Source organism: Populus nigra, chromosome 11 (genome assembly GCF_951802175.1).
Source record: "Populus nigra chromosome 11, ddPopNigr1.1, whole genome shotgun sequence".
NCBI lineage: Eukaryota > Viridiplantae > Streptophyta > Magnoliopsida > Malpighiales > Salicaceae > Populus > Populus nigra.
The window spans coordinates 5,649,816-5,677,167 of record NC_084862.1 but is presented as its reverse complement, the minus strand read 5'-3'; the positions used below and the strand labels follow the sequence as shown (position 1 = coordinate 5,677,167).

The 27,352-nt window shown below is 31.3% G+C and overlaps 1 protein-coding gene and 1 long non-coding RNA gene across 3 annotated transcripts; one reads left to right on the top strand and one right to left on the bottom strand.

The window, feature by feature from the left end:
• Positions 1–729: 729 nt before the first annotated feature.
• LOC133668028 (uncharacterized) lies at positions 730–26,809 on the bottom strand. Of its 2 annotated transcripts, none has more exons than XR_009833620.1 (2): positions 26,276–26,809; positions 730–1,159 (listed from the first exon to the last, which is right to left on the bottom strand). It is a non-coding gene; the product is annotated as an uncharacterized LOC133668028 (long non-coding RNA). The 2 variants fall into 2 exon arrangements; XR_009833621.1 differs by lacking the exon at positions 730–1,159 and adding an exon at positions 15,053–15,835.
• Positions 8,179–10,249, top strand: LOC133668384 (berberine bridge enzyme-like D-2). Its single transcript, XM_062088191.1, has one exon. It carries the CDS (start codon positions 8,375–8,377, stop codon positions 10,028–10,030), a length of 1,656 nt encoding a protein of 551 aa, XP_061944175.1. The 5' UTR covers positions 8,179–8,374; the 3' UTR covers positions 10,031–10,249.
• Positions 26,810–27,352: the final 543 nt, after the last annotated feature.

Below are 27,352 nucleotides of genomic sequence, written 5' to 3'. Positions count from 1 at the left end.
CCCATGATATCTATTTCTTAGATGTTTTTTTGATTCCTTATCCTATATAATATTCATATATTATCTGATTTTAACTTCGTATACAATACAAATATTAGCCGGTTTCTTTAACACCCCTCCATGGTATTATGACGGCATGCATGCTTTCCAATCAATACAGAAGCACAACATAGCAAAGTAAATTTTATCTAGACTACTGTCTTTTCTAAAACGGTACAGCTACTTTATCCTTCGGCTTCTGAAAACACCATGAATCTCTTAAAATAGAAAAAAAATTAAAAATAAAAAAAAAAAAACCTAAAGGCCTACAGTATGTGCATGCTTTTCATCTAGCAATAATTAATATACTTTAGAAAAAATATGAATAAAAAACACCCGACCAAACATAGGCAGGCCTTGGATGTGTTATGTTTGTCTTGCCTATATAGCTCTACTATCTTTACCACCTAGCTTGTTCTTGCTTATTATATTCATGCAAAATCATGTTCAATTTAATGTATTGCCATGCCGCTTTCATTCTTTCTCAACTTGTATGGTATCACATGCAGATTAGACGAGGGAGACCGCTCGCTTAACAGATACCTGTATTAGATATTTATTCCTTTTTTATATATAATAATTGAGGAATTTATTGATTGATGCTAGTGCCATAAAGATAATGGCAAACTAGCCTGCAAAAAAAAAAAAAACACAACTATATATACAAACTAAGAACTGAAAAGGAAAAACTTATACAAATAATTGAAACCTATTTATTTGGTCATTTTAAAATGCCATTTGAACCTCTAATAAAATCAATGGTGTTTTCAGAAGGATTGATGCTAGTGTGTTGATGCTAAATCTATAGCCTGCAGTCCAATGTTCCTAATTACTGAAAACCGAGCAGGGTTTCACAAAGATGGTAAGGCCATTATAAATTAATTTGATAAGTTATCAAGTGGTGTTCGAAGTTCCTTTTGCCGTTGAAGCTAGCTTGAGCACAAAAAATTGGAGTATCAGAAACATCCTTCAGTGGCTGCCTGAGAAAGGCCTGTCATTTTGGGGCGGACTCCGAAGACTAGGACGCAAAGCCTGGATATGCCGCCCAGGAGAAGGATTCTTGACGGTTTTTTCCCAAAGCTAATGCATAAATTTTTCTATCTTCTGGAAATCTGGAATGCTGTTCAGATTCGTGCAAAAGAGGTAGAGTTAGTTTACAAATAGAATACATGTCAGGCTAAAAGCCCGTTTCAAGAAATAAATTAATGTTGTACAAAAATTACAAATAATTATTATAATAAACGAGGAAGCATAGTTGTTTAGTTTATAATTAAGAAAAAGTATAAAAACATAGTAATTTTGCAAATTAAACAAATCATGCAACTTGCATAAATCATGGAATCATCTGAATTGAATTGAATTCAATGAAGAGATTTTAATGAAATCTTATTCTTAGAATCCTCTCAAGTGTTAAGAATTGAAATTCAATCTCTAAAAATACTATAAAAGTAAATTAGAGGTCTGCCTCTCTGATTTATAATTTCAAAGAGAAGAAATTTAATATTAAAACTAACTTTTTCAAAATATTAATCTAGCCCTCTTCTTTTTTAGACCTTTGAATAAATAAAATGAAGGTAATATAGAAAACAAAATAAATTGAATTTTATCTCTTCTAAATATATGAATTCAACTTATTTATAAATTGAATTCAAACCAAACAATGTAAATAAGCTTAATTACAATACAGAACTGGTTACAAACAACTTGTAAGAATACAATACTAGAAATTATAGTTTGTTTGTTTTCTATGTGGAATAAAAGCTTTTAGAGGGTATTAGTTTTTTTCAAAACATGCCAACCAAAGTTTTTTAGAGATAAATTTTTTAATCATCCATAATTTATTTAAATCATATTATTTTTCATGTTAAAGAGTTTATGCTGGAGATTAAATTTCAATAAAGTTTTAATTCAAAAAAATAAATACATCCCACTTTTAATTTTACCGTATATATACCTATTAACCATGATTTTAAATAAAACTCAAACTCTGAAATCAGGAATGTTGCTGAACATCGTAGTGAGTAGAAAAATGTATAGACTATAGAGAAGGAATCCACCCTGAATTAATAAATTCTATCATAGATGCCGGAGTAACAGAATTTGTTTCATCTATATCTAGTAATGGCCATATATTTATCATCTTAAACAAGATAAGATCAAAACAAGAGAACGGATCCACATAGTTGGCCCCCAAGTTGTTTAGATTCAAGGTTTATAATTTAGTAGATAAATAAAATTAATTATTGAGGGAATTTTTGTACCTTTTATGTATTTAAGTTATTAATTAATCGTTCTGAACTTTCTTTTAAGATGATGACAAACTCTACATGTTTATTTCTACATTTTTGTCACTATCTTTCGTTGTCATGGTGAATCCTATGTTTAGCTAACAGTTGACCTCTATTAGATATGTTTTTTGCCACGCTTCTCATTATTGGTAGAAAGTTTTGGATCGAACCACGAGCACAGGCGATTTTCTTATCAAAAGGAGCACTGATCACTCTTCTTTTCATTACAATATTGAATTCTTTTCCGACCAAAGCAAATGAACATTAAAGCAGTCAATGCCCTTGGCGACTAGTCTCGACATACAAGTTAAATGTTTGTTCACGTCGATAGGCCACGGCGGTGGTCGGCATTGCTGAATTGCTTTTAGGATTGCTGATGATAGATATCATTATTAAGGGGTGGCGGTGCTCGTCACAATGAAGATACGAGCGCGCGCATATATATATATATATTCTCCTATTAATTATAACAACCTGACACAATAAATTAATAAGAGAAGTAGTTTGGGTCAAATAATAAGGAAGAAAGACTAGATATAGGCCAAATTTGATAAATATATATTTCATATTGAAATAAGAAAAGAAACAACAATTGGTTATGAGTTGAATATATAGGAGTCATGAAGTTTGGAAAGACAAACTTTGGGAAACACATGATCTAGACTTGTATAAAAAAAACTTACTAAAATGCATGAGATAATGAAGATGGGTAGTTTCAATCATGCATCCTTAAAGTGAGGAGTGATGAAAGAAGTGAGTGGTTAACAGTGATTATCCATGACATTTCCTATAAAAGCCAAGGTTGAAGGAAGAATAACAACAACTCAACAAATCAACAACAATAATTGCTATGCAATTGAACTAAGTTTTAAGATCTTTAAAACATATTTATAAGTAGGCTTGTAATCTCATAGGCTATAATCAATAGGCATGTAACTTATAGGTTGATATTTTGTAGGCGATAATCAATAGGCTTGTAATAATAGGTTTGCAGTTTCCATTATAATCTAATAATCTTGTAGTTTTCATTACAAAAAAACCAGAAAATACCAAATATATATCAATTCATGTTTTTCTATTAAGGAATTCCAGTGTGTCTTTTTAATCATTTGAAGAATCATTCAATAAATATATGTTCCTTAATCTTGAGTTGTTAAATTATCTTTTACAATTAAAGCATTTAGATTATTTGATTGCTCTAAAGTTTTAATTTGTTTTCTTTATATTAAAAGACCATAAAGATTTCAATACATCATTACAAGTATCGAACTATAAGTCTGGAGTTATAATAACAATTTTTTAATTTTAAATTATTTAACATTAAATTTAACATCTAACTTTGAAATTCAAAGTCTTCTTAATTGAGGCAGGCATCAAAGAACCCAAAATAATTGGCAACAACAATATGAATGACAACAATATGAATGTCAGATTTGTTTCTTTAAAAATTTAGAAGAAAAAAAAAAGAATTGGTGGATGTCCCCGTTGAAGAATGAAATATATAAGTCCTTCCAATGGTAACAATAGGAAATGAAGGAGAGGAACACAGGTTCATAAATGTAGAAGAGAGACATGTGCGCTTTGAATAAAGTGTGCAAAAAGCTAACAAAATACTTAAAAGAAAGATATAGGCTTCTTTATGAAGAAATTGAATAAAAACATAAACTAAAGATGAAAATGATTGATGATCATTATAATGAGATTATAGTAAAAAAAGAAAGATTACTCATTTCATTTTAGAGTCAAACATTAGAGAGAGATAAAATGGTGAAAGAAATCTAGAACACGAAGTAAGGCAATTGCAAAACTTATAAAGGAATGATCAAGGTACTATAATATATCAATTCGAATTAGATGCTAAAATGAGAAAAGAAAATGATGAAGTAATCTTTGAATTTAATGCTAAAATAAGAAAAGAAAATGATGAAGTAATCTTTGAATTTAATCATACTATGATAGAAACAGTCAATAAGATTTCAAAACAAGTAGTAGTTGAAGTCAAGAATCATTTGGATGGAAAAGAGGGAAAGAAATCAAACTTCAGGAAAATTGATCTTAAATAAAATAGAAAAGAGTTAGGTTGGTTAAAACAATCCAACGCAAAGAACAACCCTTTATTTGAACCAAGAATGATTCAAGGAAGGCTTTAGTGATAGAGGAAGTTGGAAGCAATTCAAAGGCTAAATTTATTAATTATAAGAATTCACCACCAAGAAATAAGGACGAAAGAACAATCCCAAATAACTTAGAAATAAGCAAACCCTTAAGAAGAGTTGATCTAAGATACATAATATGAATAGTAAAACAAGCCTACGGGCCAAGAGTTCAACAAATCTATAGGTTAATATATAAAAGACCATATCCAGAATATATTGATAGAATATCTACCATAACAATTTCAAATTCTCAAACTTCACATTGTTTAGTGGCTAGAGAATTATATATGTTATAGAACATATAATAAGATTCATCTACTAGTGTAAAAAAAACATCTAATTATGAATTTTTTAAGTTAAGACTATCCCTAACTTTTTTAATTGAGAGTGCTTTTACTCGGTACATAAATCTATTACCAAATTTAGTTCATAATAAGAATGATATGCAAACCATATTCCAAGCTCATTTCTTTAAGACATAACCATAATTTGTGTTGATTGATTTAGTTAAATTAAAATAGTATCCTATAGAAACTCAAACAATATTTAGATAGATTTATAGAAGTAAGAGGAAAATGTTTAGCTAAGATTCTATAAAATGAATTTATTATGATTGCTCAACAGGATTAATGGTGGAACTAAGAAACAAATTTGAGGAAATATGTGTGTGTGTGTGTGTGTGTGTGTGTGTGTGTGTGTGTGTGTGTGTGTGTGTGTGTGTGTGGATATAGCAGAATTTGGTGAACCTATAATTTATGAAGCATGGACTAAAAAAAATGTTTGAGCTTTGAAATCTTTAAGATCAAATAAGAAAAGACATTACTCATTTTATAAAAACCAAGCTAATTGATTGGTTATTGACTAATAAAAGAGTTAAATTCAAAGTGAAACATAAACAAATGACTGATGAAGAGTTGAAGGGAAAATCTTATTGCAAATGCCATAGAGTAGTTGGTTATTCAACTAAAAACTATATGATATTTAGAAATGTAATTCAATATTTATTAAAATTAAAGCATATTAGGTTTCCTGATAAAAATAAAACAATAAGAGTTGATAAAAATCCTTATTCTTTAATTAACACGTTATCTATGAATATGATGATTCTTGCTAACAATATTAATGTTTTGCCTTAGAAGGTTAGTTTTGTAACTATTATAAGCAATAAGTTGTTTCTTTGATAGAAAGTCAAGTGTTAAGATTTATTGTGGTTGATAAATCTTATGACCTTGAAGGATTATGTAGATGGCACATGATTTCTAGTCATACTATAGATAAGTGTGCAAACTTCAAGAGATTTATAAAAGGTAGAATAGTGAGAGGGGTGATAGATATTAATGATGAACATATATAAATCTCAAAGTTAACACGCTTAATGACACATGATTTCTAGTCATACTACATACAAGTTTAAGCTTCAACATATAATATACTCAATCACTATTTTGAAGACCCAAATTTAAAGAGTTGATTAATTAAAAAAAAGCTGTATAACAAAGTCTACTCTTATAGAACATTATAGTATAGTGTTAATATAATTAAAATAACATCAATTAAGAGAAAAAGATGTATATAAGCATCTAACTTGTCCAAATTGATCAAAGTCCTTTAATGGTAAAGAATCCTTAAATGTTGGAAGGTTAGAATTGTAAGAAGAAGCTTTACTAATATGAGCATCTTCATGGTCATAGCAAGAAGGTTGAAATAATAAGCTTTGAAGTGGAAGGAACTTTTGTTGACGGGAAAGATACTTGAACTTTCAAACTAGCATGAGGAGTTTTTTTAGACTTAGACTTTGAGGTGAAGGATAAAACCCTACTTGAAGGAGTAGTTGATTTATGAGCAATGAACTTAATTTTTTCCCTTTTTTTTCAAGAGGAGAAGTTTGAGATTGTCTAGATTTGGAAAAGGATTGGAATTTTTTTTTGAATAATTATCGAGAGTATATGAAAGGGTTATAAAGCAATGTTTTCATGTTAAGAAATTTCAATGTGTGTTTGCAATCAAATAAATAATTATCCAATGAATTTAAGTTTCTTAATCCTAACTTGTAAAGTTATTTTTTTATTCAAAGCATTTAGATTATTTGATTTCTTTACAAGTTTTAATTTGTTTCTAATATATTATTAGAAGTTTGGAACTACAAGTTTGAAGTTATAAGAACAGTACCTAGAGTTCATATTGTTAACATTAAATTTAACATTTAACTTTAAAATTTAAAATTTAAAATCCTTTTAATTGAAGCAAACAGAATACGATAAACTAGATGATTTAATTAATCCAAAAACAAGACATTTTTCAAAGGCTTACGATGTCATGCAATCATGGCATGTCAATCATTTAAGGACAAGCCTTAATTTAGTCCTTAAAATATCATCCCGTTAAGCATTGAATCTCATCTGTTTTGATTTTTATCAATTTTATCCTAAACATAATTGACATTAAACAATATCACCTCTCGATTGTTGTTACTCATAATTAAGAGAATATGACCTAATAGTGTTTCTATTCAAGGTGTGAAAATAAACTCCAAACTATTTTAAATAAAAAAATTTACCATCAAATAGTATAAATTTTGTCTTTAGAATGGTGGGAAAATGTACCATGATTTCATTCTCAAATTGTTTTTCATAGTAGATTAATTCTTATTTTACATTTTAATCCCAAACACTTAATGATCACATGCAAATTAAATAAAAAAAAATAAGTATGTTAGATAATAATATAAATTATATCTTGAAATCTCATTTAACAGTTTAAACTTTTAGGTTGAGATGATTCTTTAATATGGTATCAAAACTTTGTTGATCAAGTGGTCATGAGTTTAAATCTCACCATCCTTATTTATTATATAAAAATTAAGCACAAGGTAGTGTGAACCTGTGTAAGTTTCAAATCTAAAGAGTTTTCACTTAAGTGGGGGTATTAGATAATAATATAAATTATATCTTAAAATCTCACCCAACAGTTTAAATTTTTAGATTAAAATAGTTTTTTGATAAAATACATATCTAGAAATGAATGGAAAGGAAGGGAAGGAGGGGTTGCAAGACATTCTCTAATGCCTTTGCATTTGGGTAAAACGAATAATATATATATAAAAAAAAAAGAATAGAATTCAACTGATAATTGAATAATATATTAATGGATAAATTGAGATTTTCCAATCATGTTATTACTCCATATCAATTATAGTAATCGCACCGGATATAGTTACGGCATGCATGCATTCAAATCGAAGTTAGAACAACACCAAAACAAAGTAAATTTTCTATGGACTACTGTCTTTTCTGAAATGGTACAGCCACTTTATCCTTCGGCTTATGGAAACACCATGGATCTCTAAAAAATAGATACAGAAATAACTAAAGGCCAACAGTTTGTGCATGCTTTCCATCTAGCTATAATTAATATACGTCAGAAGAAATATGAGTCATAAACACCCGATCAAACAAAGGCAGGCCTTGGATGTTTATATTTGTCTTGCCTATATAGCTCTACTATCTTTACCAAGTTGTTCTCGCTTATTATATTCATGTACAATCATGGTCAAGTTAATTTATTTCCATACTCTCTCTCTCTCTCTCTCTCTCTCTCTCTCTCTCTCTCTCTCTCTCTATACCTATATGGTATCTCATGCAAATTGTTGTATGTGGCTTTTGTCACCTTTCAATGGTAGTTTTGAGGCAATTAAATATTGGAGGGAGAGTACCTCTTTACTAAGTTAGGCGACTGCTAAATGAATTGCCGGCCACTTATATGCTCTTAACTTTGATTTATCCATCTTTTTGTCCGCAACGTGTGATATGATTCTCCAGTTTTTCAATATAACCCATTTTTCCACCACTCCAAAACCAACCTTCTCTCCCGAGGTTAAGGCTCTAAACAACCATGGCTAACTTGATGAAATACCCATCTCCTCTGTTTCTCTTAATGTCCTTTGCTCTTGTATTTCCATCTCTATGTGCACCAGAGGACCAAATTACATCTTGCTTAACTACACATGACATAAACAACTTCACTACGTTGCCTAGCACAAAAAAAGATGACGACTCAAAAACATACTATAAGATCCTTGATTTCTCCATTCAAAACCTTCGCTTCACAGAACCAACAATTGCCAAGCCATTAGCCATTATCCTACCTGGGAGTTTAGATGAGTTAGTCAAGAGTGTGATGTGTTGTAGGGAAGGGTTGTTAGAAATAAGGGTAAGGTGTGGTGGGCACAGCTACGAGGGGACTTCATCAGTAGCTAATGATAGAGCTCCTTTTGTGATTGTAGACATGATGAATCTGAACAAAGTTTCAGTGCATTTGGAGACAGAAACGGCATGGGTGGAAGGAGGTGCAACCCTTGGTGAGACTTACTCAGCTATTTCTGAGGCAAGCAGCATTCATGGGTTCTCAGCTGGATCATGTCCGACTGTTGGAGTAGGTGGTCATATTGGAGGAGGTGGATTTGGGCTATTGTCTAGAAAGTATGGACTTGCAGCAGATAATGTGGTTGATGCCCTTCTTATCGATGCCAATGGATGTTTGTTAGACAGAAAAGCCATGGGAGAGGATGTGTTTTGGGCTATTAGAGGTGGCGGAGGAGGTGCATGGGGCATTATTTATGCTTGGAAAATAAGGTTGCTGAAAGTGCCCGAAGTTGTCACTGGTTTTATAGTCTCCAGACCTGGCACAAAATACCAAGTAGCCGAGTTAGTGAATGGTTGGCAAGGGGTAGCACCCAGCATGGATGGAGATTTTTACTTGTCATGCTTTGTGGGAGCCGGTCTGCCAGGGACAAAAACTAGAGGAATATCGGCTACATTTAAAGGGTTTTATCTTGGTCCGAGAAATGAAGCTGTATCTATCCTAAATCAAGTTTTTCCTGAGCTGGGTATTGAAACAGAAGATTGCAAAGAAATGACTTGGATAGAATCAATCCTATTCTTCTCTGGCTTAAGTGATGGAAGCTTAGTGTCCGACTTGAAAAATCGGTATACAGAAGAGAAGAACTACTTCAAGGCCAAATCAGACTATGTGAAGAGAAATATTTCATTCGAGGGCATAAGAACAGCTCTAGACATACTTGAAAAGGAGCCTAAAGGGTATGTCATCTTGGACCCTTACGGAGGGATTATGCACAATATAAGCAGCGATGCCATTGCCTTCCCTCACAGAGAGGGTAACCTTTTCACAATTCAGTACCTGGTGGAATGGAAAGAGAGAGATGACAACAAAAGCAACGACTACATTAACTGGATAAGAGAATTTTATAATGCAATGACACCCTTTGTGTCCTTCGGTCCGAGGGCTGCTTATATCAATTATATGGACTTCGACCTTGGAGTGATGGAGTTGCTTCACGACAAAACCAGTATGGTTCCAACAAGAGATGCTGTCGAGGTTGCTCGGGTTTGGGGAGAAAAGTACTTCTTGAGAAACTACGATAGGTTGGTTGAAGTCAAGACATATATTGATCCAGACAACGTTTTCAGTAATCAACAAAGCATCCCCCCTGCGGTGTCCTCGGCGGTGAGTTTCAGAGCCGAGATTTAAGTATAAAACAGGTTTGTGCTCGAAACCATTAAATCCAAATCTCTTAGCCGTATTAATTAGAATATCAGACATCTTGAGATACTTATTATTCTCTTCTGTGTGAGTGTGCTGTATATGTTAATTTCCTTCTCTTGTTGTCATCCTTCTTGTATATATATTTTGTGTGATGTGGGTTGGAATTTGATCAGCACTCCGGCTTCTATGGGGCCTCGCTCTCACGTATAAGAGATGCATCAAGAAAGACATTTGATGTGACTTGCGTGTCTTAGTTTATTATAATTTTATTTTTATTTTGTATTTTTTAAAATTTATTGCTTTTATTTTTTTCAATTAGTTTAATTTTAATAATGATTTTTTTTTAAAAAAAAGAAGCTACTAGTTGCAATTAAGCCTTCAAGAACTGGAATGATAGATACATATCTCAAGAAATAATGGAATAAAGCTACTAGTTGCAAAAAAAAATTTTAGTTTAACGTTGGTGTCCGGGCCAGCTTGCGCGCATCTCGACTAATCCCACGAACCCTGAAGTTAACGACCATATAAACCTCCAGTGACCATTATATGAGCAACCACAGGGCTCGAACCTGAGATCACAGATAAAACGAACCTCTTGATCCCAAGCTTTTACTACTGGAGCACCACTTAGATGATTACTACTAGTTGCAATTAAGCCTTCCAGAATTGGTGGTGTGCATATTAAAAGAACAGGAGGTTAATTTTCTTTGTATCCTCTCATATTCTATGGGTATTAAAAAGTCCACTGTAGATGAGGTTTTGGTGATTTGAAAAGCTTTTTAATTGAGTATTAATTATTTTTACACTCTTCTAAAGATCGACTAGAATATTGTGAGTCTAATTCACACAATGACAAACATTACTTGGATTAATAGCAACAATATTATGCTGCCATGACAGTTACAGTATGAGTTCAATAACATTTCAAATACATGTAGTATGCTTTATTTTGTGAATTTTACACATGTTTATAGAGAGAGGAATTATGTAGCAGATCATTTGACCAAGCAGGGAGTTACAAGAAAGCTGATTTAGTCATATAGTTATAGTTTTATTACATCTTTTATGTTTGATCTTTGAGTTAATAAATATGCTCTATAGTCAATTGATTAATTTTATGTAGCACAAATTTTATTCATGTAAAATTTATTAATTATTAATAAAGATTTTTATTTTTAATATTCATTTATATTTCATTAATGAATCTAGAGTTAAAATAAAATCTATGAGACAAAAATATTTTGCAAAGAAAATTACAAAGTTGTTATAATTATGAGATTCTTTTTACATCAAAGCATTATTCTTAAATGCTTATGATCAATGTTCTTTTAAGATTAAATATTAATTAAAGGTATTGAGAATGATACATATTATATTTCTTTCTTTATGAAAAGAAACAATTACTCTTATAAGCTGAAGTATAGGGGATATCTAAACTAAAAATAATATGGTAGATGCTTGTTAGATAACATATACACTTAACTGATACACATGAAAAACTCAAATGGAGAGATCATCTATGTTTATAGAAATGTTAGGTGGCAGTTATGTAAGTGATTCTTGAACTTGAGATCACTAGGTTATCTTATATAGGGAGTGTTATAGTTTGATTCTAACTACATGTTGTCCTAATAAAGGGTAACAATTGGGCATATATTGGATATAATATAATATAAAGGTGTTTGAGTAATCAAGAGAAAATTCATCACCGTAAGTAAATTATTGAAAAAGTTTATTTATTCTCAAACAGTATTGATTGTGAAATCCTTAATTGGTTAAGATGGAATGAAATTTGAAAAAGAGTTTGAAATCTTATTTAAACAATCAATGACTATAGTATTGAGAACAAAAATGATTTCACAAAGTAGACATACTTTAGGTTATAATGTCTAAATTAAAATATTATTGATAAAGGGATAATAATTATATTGAGAAATCGGTTACTAGAAAGTTAACTCAAACCACTTATGACTTACTTAATATTGAAGGGATCATGACAGGTAACTATATATTATACTTGATCTTCAAATATAAATTATTAAGTTAATAATAAATTAAAATTTTAATTTATTTAATCTTTTTTTATTTAGAATTATGATCTATATTTATGACAACTTATTTAGAAACCTAATGGGTTACACATATAAAAACCATTAGTCAAAAATTAAAATAGAATTTTTAATCAAATATGATTTGATTGTAAATAACTTTTAGAAATTGAGAGTTAGAATGTGATTAATACAAGGGTTACAATTCTAAACATAGAAAAAGTCAAGTAGAGACTTGATTGAATAAATTTCTAAATTATTCTAAAATATATATGTGTGTGTGATATCATTTAATGAGAAAATTAATATTTTTTCTCATTTATAAAGTTTTTAGCTTTCTTTATAATTAGAATGTTATGCCTTCTATTTTTAGTAGGACATGGAGGAAAACTAAACTAGTTGCAGAAACACCTGGAACAAATATATATATATATATATATATATATATATATAGCACTTAAAGGTATAGAATATTTAATTGACTAGTCATTATGGATTGCTCTGGTGGCATCAATATAATTAATTGCAAGATATTTAATTGACTAGCTATTCTGCGTGGAGCTAGTGATGTTAATATAATTATCTGTTAGGATCTTTAATTGACTAGCTATCTTGAATGGAGCTAGTGGTGTTAATGTAATTGATTATCAAAATATTTAATTGACTATTTATTCTGATTGGAGCTAGTGACATCAATATAATTGACTACCAGGATGTGTAATTGACTACTTGTTCTAAGTGAAGCTATTTTCTTTATGAGATAGATTTATTTTGAGAAAATCGTACATATAAAAGTTATAGAACTACCTCTTAGAGTTCTTTTGACACTAAAAGTAGTTAGCTTGGATAAATGTAGCGAAAGTTATACCTGATTTACAAAGAATTTTTTTTTGGCAAGGAAATTTCTTTCTTCTTACAATACAAAATTTAATTTCCCTCTTTTTTTTTCCAAAACATGTATGCAAGTCAACCAGATCTCTTCAAGGTAGATTTTCTCATTTAATTGTCTTCCTCACTATCTTAATTCTCAATCCAGTTAGGGATGTTATATAGCTAGAATTCTGGGAATGAATACTGAAATTTCACTTCAAAGCCCATGATTTCATGAATTTATTTCTTTCTACATATAAATTAAAATAAATACTATATAAAATGGAGATAATTAAGATAAACTATCATAAAATTAAAAGTTATTGTAGATAAAAATCATATAAAATGAAGATAATGAAATGGCATATATAGAACTTGGAATGTAACTATCCTATGATTTAAGAACCCTTCTAAAATCAATTCCCACTATGTGTATAGATTTTGCAGTCATCCATTTAATTAGTGGCCAATAACATTAACTTTCTTTACCAGAAGTGACAAATCCTATCTTAGATATTCACAAATCTTCACAAGGCTATGCATGTATCCTGTCTCAGATAATTTGATAACATAAAGTCAAAGAACTGTAAAACTTAATAAACGATTATATGATGCGGAATAAATATATTTATAACATAATCACAAGACTTAATGACAAGGAAACAGTACCTCCAACCATTGATATTCCTCACATATTTGTTGCTTTCTTTTATATATATTTGACACTGCCAAACTCTACTTACTCTATACATATGGTGTAAAACTTAAGAGAATTAAGTAAGTGAATATGGGAATCAAATAACAGTATTTATAGTCAAAACTTTCATCAAACTTTAATGGCTATATATCCCACATATTTAGTATATCATGGAGTACTTACAAGTGAACCACTTTAAGAGCTCAAAAATATAAAAATTACAACCTTTAGAGTTGACCACTTTAATAATTTATAAGTGTAAAGGAGAGTTAGAGAATCGTTTATAACGGTTTTACGAGAAACAGTCAACAAAAACAAGTTACACTCATGAGATTTCCATAGATAGAAGGTAAATATCGGATGGGTTCTCATCCAACTTAACCATGTCCAATGAACTCGTTCTCTAACAAGCAAGACACATATTTATTTTTGATAAGAACAAAATTCTAAGGAAAATCAAAGCGTAAGTGTCTTTTTTCTTTAATTGTCAACCGGATTCCAAAACATGTACACAAGTCAACCGGATCTAGGTAGATTTTCTCATTTAATTGTCTTCCTCACTATCTTAATTCTCAATCCAATTAGGGATGTTGTATAACTAGAATTCAGGGAATGAATACTGAAATTTCACTTCAAAGCACATGATTTCATGAATTTATTTATTTCTACATATAAATTAAAATAAATACTATATAAAATGGAGATAATTAAGACAAACTATCATAAAATTAAAATTTATTGTAGATAAAAATCATATAAAATGAAGATAATGAAAAGACATATATAGAGTTTGGAGTCATCCACTTAATGAGTGGCCAATAACATTAATTTTCTTTACCAGAAGTGACAAATCCTATCTTAGATATTCACAAATCTTCACAAGGCTATGCATGTATCCTGTCTTTACTATAAGATAATTTGAAATTCAAAGAACTGTAAAACTTAATTAACGATTCTATGGTGCGAAATAAATATATTTATAACAGAATCATAAGGTTTAATGACAAGGAAACAGTACTTTTAGCTATTGATGCTCCTCACGTATTTACTACTCTCCTTTATATATATTTTTGGCACTTTTAAACTCTACTCACTCTATATAGATGGTGTAAAACTTAAGGAAATTGAGTAAGTGAGTATGGGGATCAAATAACAGTAAATAGTCAAAACTTCCATCAAGCTTTAATGGCTATATGTCCCACATATTTAGTATATCATGCGGTAATTACAAGTGAATCACTTTAAGAGCTTGTGAATATTACATCCTTAAAGTGAACTACTTTAAGAGCTTATAAATATAAAGGTTAGATCTTTAGAGTGGACCACTTTAATAGTTTATAAGTGTAAAGGAGAGTTAGAGAGTCGTTGATAACAATTTTATGAGAAACGGTCAACAACAACAAGTTACACTCATGAGATTTCCATTGATAGAAGGTAAATATAAGATGGGTTCTCATCCAAACTTAACCATGTCCAATGAACTCGTTCTCTATCAAGCAAGCCACATATTTATTTTTGATAAGAACAAAATTCTAAGGAAAATCAAAGCGTAAGTGTCTTCTTTCTTTGAAGAATCATCAACTCGAGGAAACATTAATTTGGCCTTTCTCACCGTTCTTGTCGTAAAAGGAACGACGTGATCCATGTCGCATGAGAAAGTTTAGTCAACCACGCATCAAATTGTGGGCTAAAAGAAGAGCCGTAGTTAATTTTTCATGAGTTTTGAGCTATATTCTCAGCCATAGTTTTTGTAGGGTCTACACAGATGAAAGATGAACTTCAGGCCATGGCGATCCCTCTCTGGATGTACTAGCCAAGATTTCGAAATCAACAATACAGGAGTGAGCAAGACAACTAAGCAACAGCCTGATTGCAATAATTTGTGAAGCCAATCGCTAGCAACCAAGCTCTCTTAATGATAATCCTACCCTCGTTGGACACCGACTTGACAGAAAGCCTGACCGCAACCTCTGCTGGTGGGGCTTTCGATAATTACTGTCAAAAAGATTGTCCCACACTCGCACGGCAAATTAGACAGCTACCTTGCATGTTTTCAGTCCCTTCCTTTTGTAGCACGATGAAGAGGGCATCCCAGCATACCGCTAGGCTGCTAGGTTTTGGGCTTCGTTCTTTCGGCTGATGCCGTTTGCCCTCAATTACATGCTACTCCGAATCCTATTTCACATCCAAATTAACGCTGTTCTTGATAATAAGGTTTTTAATCAAAATCGTTAACATAAATTGGAGCACTGCTCTTGATTATCTTGAAGAGTAGTTTCCCAGCAAAATGGCGCATTAGGGTTTGTTCCTTCGGTTCATGAGGAGCATAGCACAATTGGACAAACCTATATTTCTATGGACATTCCATTAGGTGTTATATTATATATACTAGTTTGATTCTTTCATGCTATGATTGGGATGAAACATTTTTTTCTTGTGGGTGTGTTGTTAACTTTATTTTACCATTAAACAAAAACAATTTAACAGTAGACTGAAAAGTTTTAAATAAACAATATTTTAATTGCAATTTAAAACATATTTTTAATTTTGATTGGCTGGGTGTCATTTCTGAGTGGGTTGATGTGTAAAGAAAGGTGCAGTCACAACTTCTATTCATGATAACATGAGAATATATAAAGATAAAGACATTTTAATAAAATATTCCCGTTAGGTAATATTAGATTATATTAAGTTTTTATATTTTTATTATAATCTTGTATCGATTATGGGTAACTATTTTTATATTTACTATTGTAATCTTGTATTATAATTAATTATAGGTCATCATGGTTTTTATGACTAATTATATTTATTTTCTTTGTAATTCTAAGTTTGATACTATATATTAGGGGTGATCATTTTCGATTCGGTTTGGTTTTTATAAAAAAAATAATCAAACCAAAATAATTCCGTCTCAAAATCTGTCGGTATATACCGACGGAACAATTCCGTCGGTATATACTGACGGTTTCGCCGACGGGGTATACAGTTCGTCTGGAAATATGCAACGGCGTGGTGACGTCAGGCGATTTTACCGACGGAAAGTACCGAGGGATTCAAACTGAGATAGTCGTACAGTGACGTGGCGCTGTCACCGACGGCATCACCGACGGAATCACAGACGGAAGGAGTCCGTCGGTGATTCCGTCGGAAAAAACCATTATATGCACCTATCTGCCGACACTCTCTTCCTCTGTTTCTCCTTCTTCTTCTTTCTCATCCCACCTCTCCCCTCCCAAACTACAGCTCCCCTCCCAAACTGCAGCCAAACACCCATCCCAAACTCTCCATTATTCTCAACACGAGCACTCAAGTTTCTTATATCTTGTACGTGGTCACAATATCCGTTTCTTGTAGACGGAATATAAACCGTCGGTATTTCACAGAGAGTTGCAAAACAAATTACAGGATTTTGCCACATTCACCGACGGATTTACCGACGGAATATAATCCGTCGGTATTTCACAGAGAGTTGCAAAACAAATTACAGGATTTTGCCACATTCACCGACGGATTTCCGACGGATTTCCGACGGATTTCCGATGGCATTTCCGACGTCCAATACCGACGGAATCACCGACGGGTTGTCCCATGTCTGACAAGTGTCCGTCTGCACGATTACCGACGGACTTTCCGACGTCCAGTACCGACGGCATTACTGACGGATCACGCATGTGTGACACGTGTCCGTCTGCACCCGTACCGACGGAATTTCCGACGGATTTGCCGACGGATCGAAAAGTTTGGTGGGATTTCCAAACTTTTTGGTGCGAATTTCAATTAATTTCCGACGGAATTTCCGACGGAAATATTGCTTTATATACCGCCCATCCCCCCACTTTGTTCATTTTCTCCTCTTCTCCTCTTCTCCCTTTCTCTTCTCCTCTTCTCCTCTTCTCCCTTTCTCTTCTCCCTTGCTCTTCTTCTCTCATTTATATTTAGCTTTTAGAAGGATTTTATTGTTTTGGTGGTAGTTTTAAAAGGTATGTATTTTTTTTTCTTTATCTTTTTATTTTTTTTATTTTAATTATGATTATTTTTTTTGGTGTTCTTTGTTTTGTATATTGTTTGTAGATAAAATCTTAAATTCAACACATTATTAAGGTAAGCATTTTTTATTCCCAAATTTATTTTGAATTGATATAATGTTTTTTAGTTTTGTGTATTGTTTGTTTTGTGTTTATGTTGTGTGTTGTGTAGTGTTTTTTAGTTTTTTAGTTTTTTAATTTTATTTATTAATTTTAGTTTTTTAGTTTTGATATTATTGTTTGTATTGCTATAATTGTTATTGTTGAATTTTATGTTAAAAATGTTAATTTATATATATAATTGTTATTGTTGATTTATTTTAAAAATGTTAATTTATATATATAGAATTGCATTTAATTAGTTTATCTTAATTTAGGATATTATTGTTTGTATTGCTATAATTGTTATTGTTGAATTTATGTTAAAAATGTTAATTTATAAATATAATTGTTATTGTTGATTTATTTTAAAAATGTTAATTTATATATATAGAATTGCATTTAATTAGTTTATCTTAATTTAGGATATTTGTATGACTTAAATCTAATGTTAGTACCAATTTAACAATGAATGTTCATAGTTGTAATTCTATATGATGTTATTGAATAAAATGTTGTGTTGATGATGATGAGTTGGGTTGAGATCCAGGATGATTGGATCGGGATGTGAAATAAAATTGGAAGTGTAATATGATTTTGTCGACAACTTGGGACCCCCCAGTACAAGGGAGACTCTGTTGAATTTTTTTTTTAAATAATCGAAGTTAATTATGTAATTATTCGTATACATTTGTGTAGATGCGTAGAATGAAATCTACAGCACGTCGTCAGAAGACGGTTGCAGCTAGTTCTTCTAGCAGCGAGGAGGACGTATCCTTAGGTGCTGATCACAGCGAGGAATCTACGCCAACTTGTGATGCTGCCTCTTCTAGCGCGGTTTCACAGCGCAGAAGCGGTGTGCCTTCACAGCGGGGTCAATTCACCCGCAAGTACCAGGCACAATGGAAAGATGACCTCTCAATGTAAGTTTGTTTAGGTTTTAGTTTTTTTTTATATACTTATAACATAATTTATGAACAACTAATTAATATTAATTACTACTTTTATTTAATTTCAGGTTCACAAACATTGAGGCTGCAAGGACTATAACATTGGCGTTTAAATCGTCGATGGAGATTCCATTGTTTCAATGGAGCCAGGTTTCCAAACATCCTGAGTGGAAACCTAATATTGATGCATGGTTTAAGCGATTTCAGGTCGGTGTTAATTTTTAATAAATAATTTTTATAATTTTATATCTTGTACTATTTTTATTTTATATGAATTATTTATATACACAGAACAAATTTGAGTGGGATAGGGCGGACAACAATGTTGTGAGGAGGGTATGGGAGAATCACGCGGCAACTAGGTAACATCGAAAATAATATTTATTTTTGTTTTATAATTTTATGTTTTAAATTCTAATTTGTTACTATGGAAGTAGGTTGCGTGATTTTTGGTATGACACCCAAAAAAAATCAAAAAGACATGCGAGGGATAACGGTCTTGAAGGATGGAATGAGGTGGCGGTTTGGCAGGAATTCAAACCGCCATTCATCTCGGGGGAAATATGGACGGCATATATTGAGCACGTGACCTCAGAGCGGTTCTCACGGCGCTCACAGTCTGGCGCCGACAACCGGAACCGGCAAATTTATGGTTCGGTGACCACGCACACTAGCGGATCCGTCCCATTCAGCGCACATGCAAAGCGGATGGTAAGATTAATTTTAATGAAATATATCGTTAATTAATTTGTCGTTCCTTATAATATATTTAACTTTCAACCTATTTTTTCCTTACAGGCTGCGTCTCTTGGACGTGAACCGAGTCCAATGGAGCTGTTTCTAGAGACGCATGTGCGGAGTCAAGACCGCCAAAAGGGGGTGCAGCAGTTCGTGGACAACCGTGCTCAGCACTTCGTGGTATGTTCGTTCATTCATTTTATTTTGTAAGTTATTATTTTCTTGAATTGCATCTTGAATTGCATTTGATGATTTTTTTACCGATGGAATTTTCAGGAGACCTATAATAGCCGGTTGAGGGAGAGATATGGGGACAATCCGTCGACCCATCCAGATTTCGATCCAGATTTGTGGATGGAGGCGGGATCGTCTGGTGGACCCGATAAAAATAGGGTCTACGGGCTCTCCAACACTACGGCTGACAACTTGCGGTCGACTCGTAGTGTCTCAACTGTTGGAAGCTCTCCATCAGTATCGAACACCCAGTCTGAGGAGTTCATTGCGTTGAAACAACAATATCAACAACTCTCGACGAATTATGATGAGCTCCGTCAAATAGTCATGGAGATGAGATCAAAGATGGGTGACGATACTTGTGCAGCTTCTTTTTGGTCGTATGGTCCCGGGAACAACCAGCCTCCTCCTCCTCCTCCGCCTCCTCCTCCAGCTCCGCCGCTATTCTAGTTTAATTTTGCTTTTTAAACACATTAAATTTGTAATGAATATTATTTAACATTACTTTTACATTATTAATGTTTAATGCATTTCTATTTGTTTATTAAGGTTTTTTACAATTAATAAATTATTTTTTATATATATTTTAAATAACTACCGACGGATATACCGACGGATACTATCCGTCGGTATTTAACAGAGAGTTGCCGAACAATTACCATCCATGCCATCATTACCGACGGCATCACCGACGGATATAATCCGTCGGTTACACAGAGAGTTGCAACAAAATTACCAGTCATGCCATAATTACCGACAGATTTGCCGTCGGTAATGCCGTCGGTAATTACCCTTGAAATTACCGACGAATTTATTCCATCGGTAATGTTCCCGCGGGAAACTTTTTTTTGGCGCGGGCGTATCCGTCTGTAAACCGTCGGTGTTTCCATCGGTAGGTGGTTTTTTTTATTTGCGACAGTATTAGCGACGGAAATGGGATTTACCGACGACCGTTTTACCGACGGACGTGGTACGTCGGTGAGTCCGTCGGTATTATTTTCACCGACGGATTTCATTACTGTCACCGACGAAATTGGTCCGTCGGTAAAACTGGATAATGTTGTAGTGTTATATATACTAGTTTGATTCTTTCATGCTATGATTGGGATGAAACATTTTTTTCTTGTGGGTGTGTTGTTAACTTTATTTTACCATTAAACAAAAACAATTTAACAGTAGACTGAAAAGTTTATAACTTAGTTCAGTAAAATAGATATAGAATTATATATAATAATAAATTTGTTGATTCAAATTAATGATTAAGTAGGAAATTAAGATAAATATGTTATTTTTCAGAAGAAGAAACTAAAGTAGAATATTTGTTTCGGATTATATCCTTAAAATTTTAATTAGTTTGAATTAATAAAATTGAATTATATTTTATCAAATTTTGTATCAACTCAATATTAAAAAATTATTTTTAATATTATAAGAGTCCCCTATAATAAATACTAACTGAAATAAAACAACAAATCTAATGATTAAATTTTAATTTTTTTAAAAAAACTTTATGATGATTCGTGCCTTTTTTCTATATTGTATTCCATGTTTTTTTAATTTTTTTTTTTCATCGCCTTCCATGTTCATAATTCTAAATATCATTTCATAATTTATCAAGCATTAATTTTATAAAATTGAATTATAATTTTTAAATAAAAAACAAAAAAAAAACCTAATAAAAAAATGATTGAGAAAAAAAATGATATAATTCTAAACATTATTTTTTGATATTATTTTTTAATAATACCATAAATACATGCAGAAAACAAAGTGCTTACTTCAGCTAGGCCCAAAAGAACAAGAAATTCATCTTGATAATAATTTTGGAAAATTTTCATTAAGTCAATGAAGTAAAACATTAATGCTTAAGATTTTCGGGGAAAAAACTTAAATGATTGGCTGAAGAACTTCAAATTCATCAAATTCCTATAAATTATTAATTTTAAATAACATCCTCATGATATTTGCTACTAATATTTTTTTAACATAGAATGTCTTATACAAGAAACTTCCTTTATAGGTAATGAGCTTTTTTTACTCCGGTAAGGGTAATTATTATTTTTTAAAATATTTTTTATTTAGAAATATATTAAAGTAATATTTATTTATTATTTAAAATTTATTTTTAATATTAATATATAAAAAAAATCTAAAAATACTAAATAAAATTAATTCTAAATAAAACAATTTAAATTTTAAATAAACAATATTTTAATTGCAATTTAAAACATATTTTTAATTTTGATTGGCTGGGTGTCATTTTTGAGTGGGTTGATGTGTAAAGAAAGGTGCAGTCACAACTTCTATTCATGATAACATGAGAATATATAAAGATAAAGACATTTTAATAAAATATTCCCGTTAGGTAATATTAGATTATATTAAGTTTTTATATTTTTATTATAATCTTGTATCGATTATGGGTAACTATTTTTATATTTACTATTGTAATCTTGTATTATAATTAATTATAGGTCATCATGGTTTTTATGACTAATTATATTTATTTTCCTTGTAATTCTAAGTATGATACTATATATTATGAGTGATCATTTTCGATTCGGTTTGGTTTTTATAAAAAAAATAATCAAACCAAAATTAAAAAAAAAAAAAAAAAACTGAAACCAAATCAAAACTGGTTCAAACCGACCGATTTCAGTTCGATTCAGTTTAATTTTTAGGACAAAACCCGGTTCAAACCGGTTTGACTCGGTTTTTTCAATTTTGGCTCGTTTTTTTTTAGGTTTTTCAGTTTGGGTTCAGTTCAGTTTTTTTGATTTTATACTTATAAAACTAAAATCAAACCAGTTAATTTTTAAAAAATTTAATTGGTATAATCGATTTGTTTTCACAATTTAGCTTTTTTTGTTATTTCTTAGTTTAATCGGTTTTTTAATTATTATTTTTTTTTTTGCTCTTTTTTATTGTATATACGAGTCTTATATAGTTGTTTTGATAAAAAATGTGAAAAACTTTTTTCTTCAGTCTTGTATTTTGTGATGATATCGGAGCCCTAGATGTTTTAATTTCTTTTTCCTCATTTCAGGTTTTTGTTGGCTTCTATTTTTCTACACTAAAAAAAATACAGTCAGTCCATTGTTATTGGTGTTCTCAAGCTTTATTTTCAAAACATATTGAATCGTTAGGTACACCTTACGTCCTTCGATGTGAAATGACATCTCTATCAAAGTTTCCACGTGTCGTCCCCATAAGCCTAAAGTTTCTACCATGTAACAACTATCGACTCACATTATAGTGATTCTACCATAACTCTAGTAAATATGAGTTAATTTAAAGGATAGAAATACAAATTAGAGTACAAGAAACCATTTTTGAAATGATTAGCATGAATTAATAGGGCAGGAGAGAGAGAAAATGATATAGAGAAAAATAAAAAAATCATTGACACCCAATAATCACGCACTTTATAAGAATAAAAAAGATGATGCATCACTCGAAACATCATCGTAAATAAAAGATTTTGATGATTGAATACCTCGCACGTGGTTATATATGTGTTGTACATGTCAATAACTTTTTTGTTATATAATATTTAATTTTTAAAAATTATCAAACAATCATTGAGTAAACTTTAAAATAAAAAAACATAATAAAAAGACTAAAACGACCTTGAGACCAACCTTAATTGTTTTTTCATTTTAAGGGTAATTCGGTTACTTTACTATTTAAACAAAGATGAATATGCCCCTTTATATAAGTTTAAAGTGATTTTACTTTTAAGAATGTAAGCGTAATTTAAGTGCGAAATATATTTAAAAGATAAAAAAAAAAAATCTTGACAAAAAGTATTTTTTAAAAGAGTAATAAAATCATTTCATTGTACTAAACAAATATAGAAAAATCAATCCTAAAAGCAGAGACCTTGACTATTGAGAAGTCTAGAATTCAGGTCACAAGGACCTTCTTGAGTCCAAACTCACCAAATTTAGTTTTCATGAGTGGGAATAATTTTTTATTAAAAAAAAACATTGTATGTCACACCCAGACATCGCAATGACTTTTAAAAAACTTTATTGGAAAAAAAAACAGATATATGACATTTTATTCTTTTAAGGGAAAAGATTTTATTTAAGGAGTCGTCATCTAGTATTATAGTCACTAAGAACCTTAACTGGTCAACAGAAATTTTATGATACGAGACTGGTTACGCAAAAGAAAAGATGTTATCATCTCTTAAGCGTCCTACCTAAAACAGGTTGCATTGTTGGTTTTGTCTTAAATTGCTAAAAGTTTATTTTTCTCTTTTTTTTGTTTTTCCTATAATGTTCCTGACTTTTGCATTAGTGAACATTTACCTCCAAATATTTTTAACTTTGACGTTGATAAATATTGTACAAACTCAAAAAGCACGATATTCTTGACTCTAATATTAGTAAATAAGTGCACAAGATTTGGATTTTTAATTGAAGAAACAATTTTTTTTTATATCTTTCTCTTTTTGTTTGCCTTTTTTTTATTTACTCTTTTTAGACAAGAAGAAAAAGATAAATTGCATAATATATTTGTATTTAACAATAATAGTATGTAGATTGAACATGTAACTTAGAAAAACAATATGCAAAGAAAGAAAAAAAAACAATACGCAAAGGAATCATAAATAAATCAATAAAGATTTTTAAATATTTTTGAATTTGTTTTTATATTTAAAAAGAGCTTGATTGTGAAAATATCAAAACAAAAAAAAAATACATGAGATCAAAAGTAGCTTGAGCTGAATGGGCTTGAGGTTAAGACCCAGCCCACTCTTTTACCATTTACTAGGCTCAGTCTAGCCCATCCGTACAGGCTGGGCTAGACCCAGCAGGTTCAAACCCGGTTACTGGCCCAAGCCAGTAACCCAGTTTCCTTCCTTTTCTCTTTATTTCTTTAACCTGCAGGCGTTCGTGAACTGTTCACGAACGCCTGCTACAGCAACATGGTAATTAAAATTTAGGGAGGGGGGGGAAACAAACTTACCTGAGCGAGCAGCTACTGGGAGCAAAACGGATGGCGATGGAGACTGGCGGGTGGCGCCCCTGCGATGACCCTCCTCTAGTTGAGGCCACCTGACCTGCTAGTTGAGAATTAAGATCGTCCAAGAGTTCAAATCTAGGAATGAGAGCGTCAAGATTTTAATGATTTTTTTAGTATTAGCATAAAAGATATATGCTGGATTTTGAGCCAAAATAACCACCATAAAAAGCAGCATAGTCTCCTTTTTTTATCTAGTTCAAAGCTAATCTCTCAGGTTTTATTCATTTTGGGTTCGTAAATATTAAATAAAAGGTGGATACGCTGCCCAAACCTCCCTTTTTTTTTTCTTTTTTTATTTTAATATTAACGGGTAACTGTTATCATTATTCTTTTTATATTTTAAAATTATTATGATTGGGAATGAAAAAAAAACTGAAAAACCAATTAAACTTAGAAAACTGAAAAAAAAATAACCGAAAAAACTGAACCGTAAAAAAAATCAATTAAAATTTTTAAAAAACTGACCGACGCGGTTTTATAACCCTAAATCAAAAAAATTGAGCCAAATCAAATTGAACCTAAATCAGAAAAATTAAGCCAAATTATTTTTTAAAATATTTTTAAAATATAAAAACAAATAGTACAAACACAAGTTGTACACTATGTAATATGTAACTATGAACATTGAGTTGTTTGTTTTTTGTATTTAGAAATATTTAGATTCTATGGTACAATATTGGTTACGTAAAAGAAAAGATGTTATCACCCCCTTAAGTGTCCTACCTTGTGTCCTACATAAGGCAAGTTGCATTTTTGGTTTTGTCTTAAATTGCTAAAAGTTTGTTTTTCTCTTTTTCTTTTTTTGTTCTTTCTATAATGTTCCTGACTTTCGCATTAGTAAACATTTACCTATAAATATTTTTATCTTTAACGCTGGTAAATATTGCACAAACCCAAAAGACACGATATTCCTAATTTTAGTGCTCGTGAATAAGTTCGCAAGATTTGGATTTTTAATTGAAGAAGAAACAATATTTTTTATGCCTTTCTCTTTTTTTTTTTACCTTTTTGTTATTTACTCTTTTTAGACAAGAAGGAAAAAATGCATTACATACCAGATTTATATTTAACAGTAATAGTCTGTAGATTGAACATGCAACATAGAAAAACAATATGCAAAGAAAGAAAGAAAGAAAGAAAGAAAACAACACATAAAGGGATTATAAATAAATAAATGAAAATCCCCAAATATTTTTGAAATTTTTTCATATAAAAAAAGTAGCTTGTTTGTCAAAATATCAAAACAAAAATAAAAGGGAAATAAAATACATGAGAAAGTAGCTTGTGCTGGATGGGCTTGATACCCAAACCTGGCCCACTCTTTTTTAATTTACTGGGCTCAGTCTAGCCCATCCGTACAGGCCGGGCTAGACCCAGCAGGTTCAAACCCGGTTACTGGCCCAAGCCAATAACCCAGTTTCCATCCTTTTCTCTTTATTTCTTTAACCTGCAGGCGTTCGTGAACTGTTCATGAACGCCTGCTACAGCAACATGGTAATTAAAATTTAGGGAGGGGGGGAAAACAAACTTACCTGAGCGAGCAGCTACTGGGAGCAAAGCGGATGGCGATGGAGACTGGCGGGTGGCGCCCCTGCGATGACCCTCCTCTCCTTCTATCTCGCTTCTCTGTCTGTTGTTGTTCTTCTATTTCTCTCTGTCTCTATCACACTCTTTGGTTTTTCCTCTGTTTTCCTCCCTTTCTTCTCTTTTGTTTTCTCATCTGTTCTCCCCTCTGCCATCTGTTTGCTTTTTCCCCCCTCTCCTTGTGAACTCCCTCCCGTGCCCTTTATAGGCATTCCCTCTCGCTGCTTATCCTTCCTTGATAAGGATAGAATTTTAAGACCTTTTGTTTTGGCAGGATTGGAACCTCCACAGTCCCGCCATTGTTGGATTGTCGGTGATGGTTTCCTTGATATTGTTGTTAAAAATGGGGTTATAACAGTATATTTAAGAACAAATTAGCGAAACAAGTTTTTGGCAAAAAAGCACTGTTTTGTACATGTTGTAATATAAAAACATAACATTTAAGAAGTCGCTAGTGAGAAATGTGACATTTCATAGAAAGTTTTAAAATGAGATGACAAAATTGCAATGAGAAGATAAAAGAAAAAAGAAAAAAGAAAAAAGGATCATAGAGATATATTGAAGTTCTAACACTATCAATATTATTAGAAATATTTGAATGTGATAAATTTAACAACTCCAAAACTAATCACCATATAAGGAGTGGGCCACATGTTCTGCCTAAAAACAAGTGAGTCAACTATTATCTTTGGATAGTATGAATAGTTCACTTTGGTTATTGTTTGTGATTTTTTTTTTATATAATTATTGAATTTATCATGTTAAATTTTTTTATGATTTTTGTTGTTATAATCTAATTTTTAATATTTTTATTTTTATTTTTATTTTTATATAATAAAAAGAAAATGAAATGGGAAAATTTGAATGAAAGAAGAAAAAATAAGATTTAGGTCAAAACAACACAAATAAAAAGTTTTTAAAGATCAACCGGGGAGAAATTGTAAATTTAGAATTCAATTTTGCTAGAAATTGAAAGAATTGATGAGTTTGGAGACCTAATTAAATTTTGAATTGGTTTAATTAAT

Bases quoted from the DNA above. Each gene is read 5' to 3' on its own strand.
- LOC133668384 (XM_062088191.1), top strand. From the start codon at position 8,375: ATGGCTAACTTGATGAAATACCCATCTCCTCTGTTTCTCTTAATGTCC.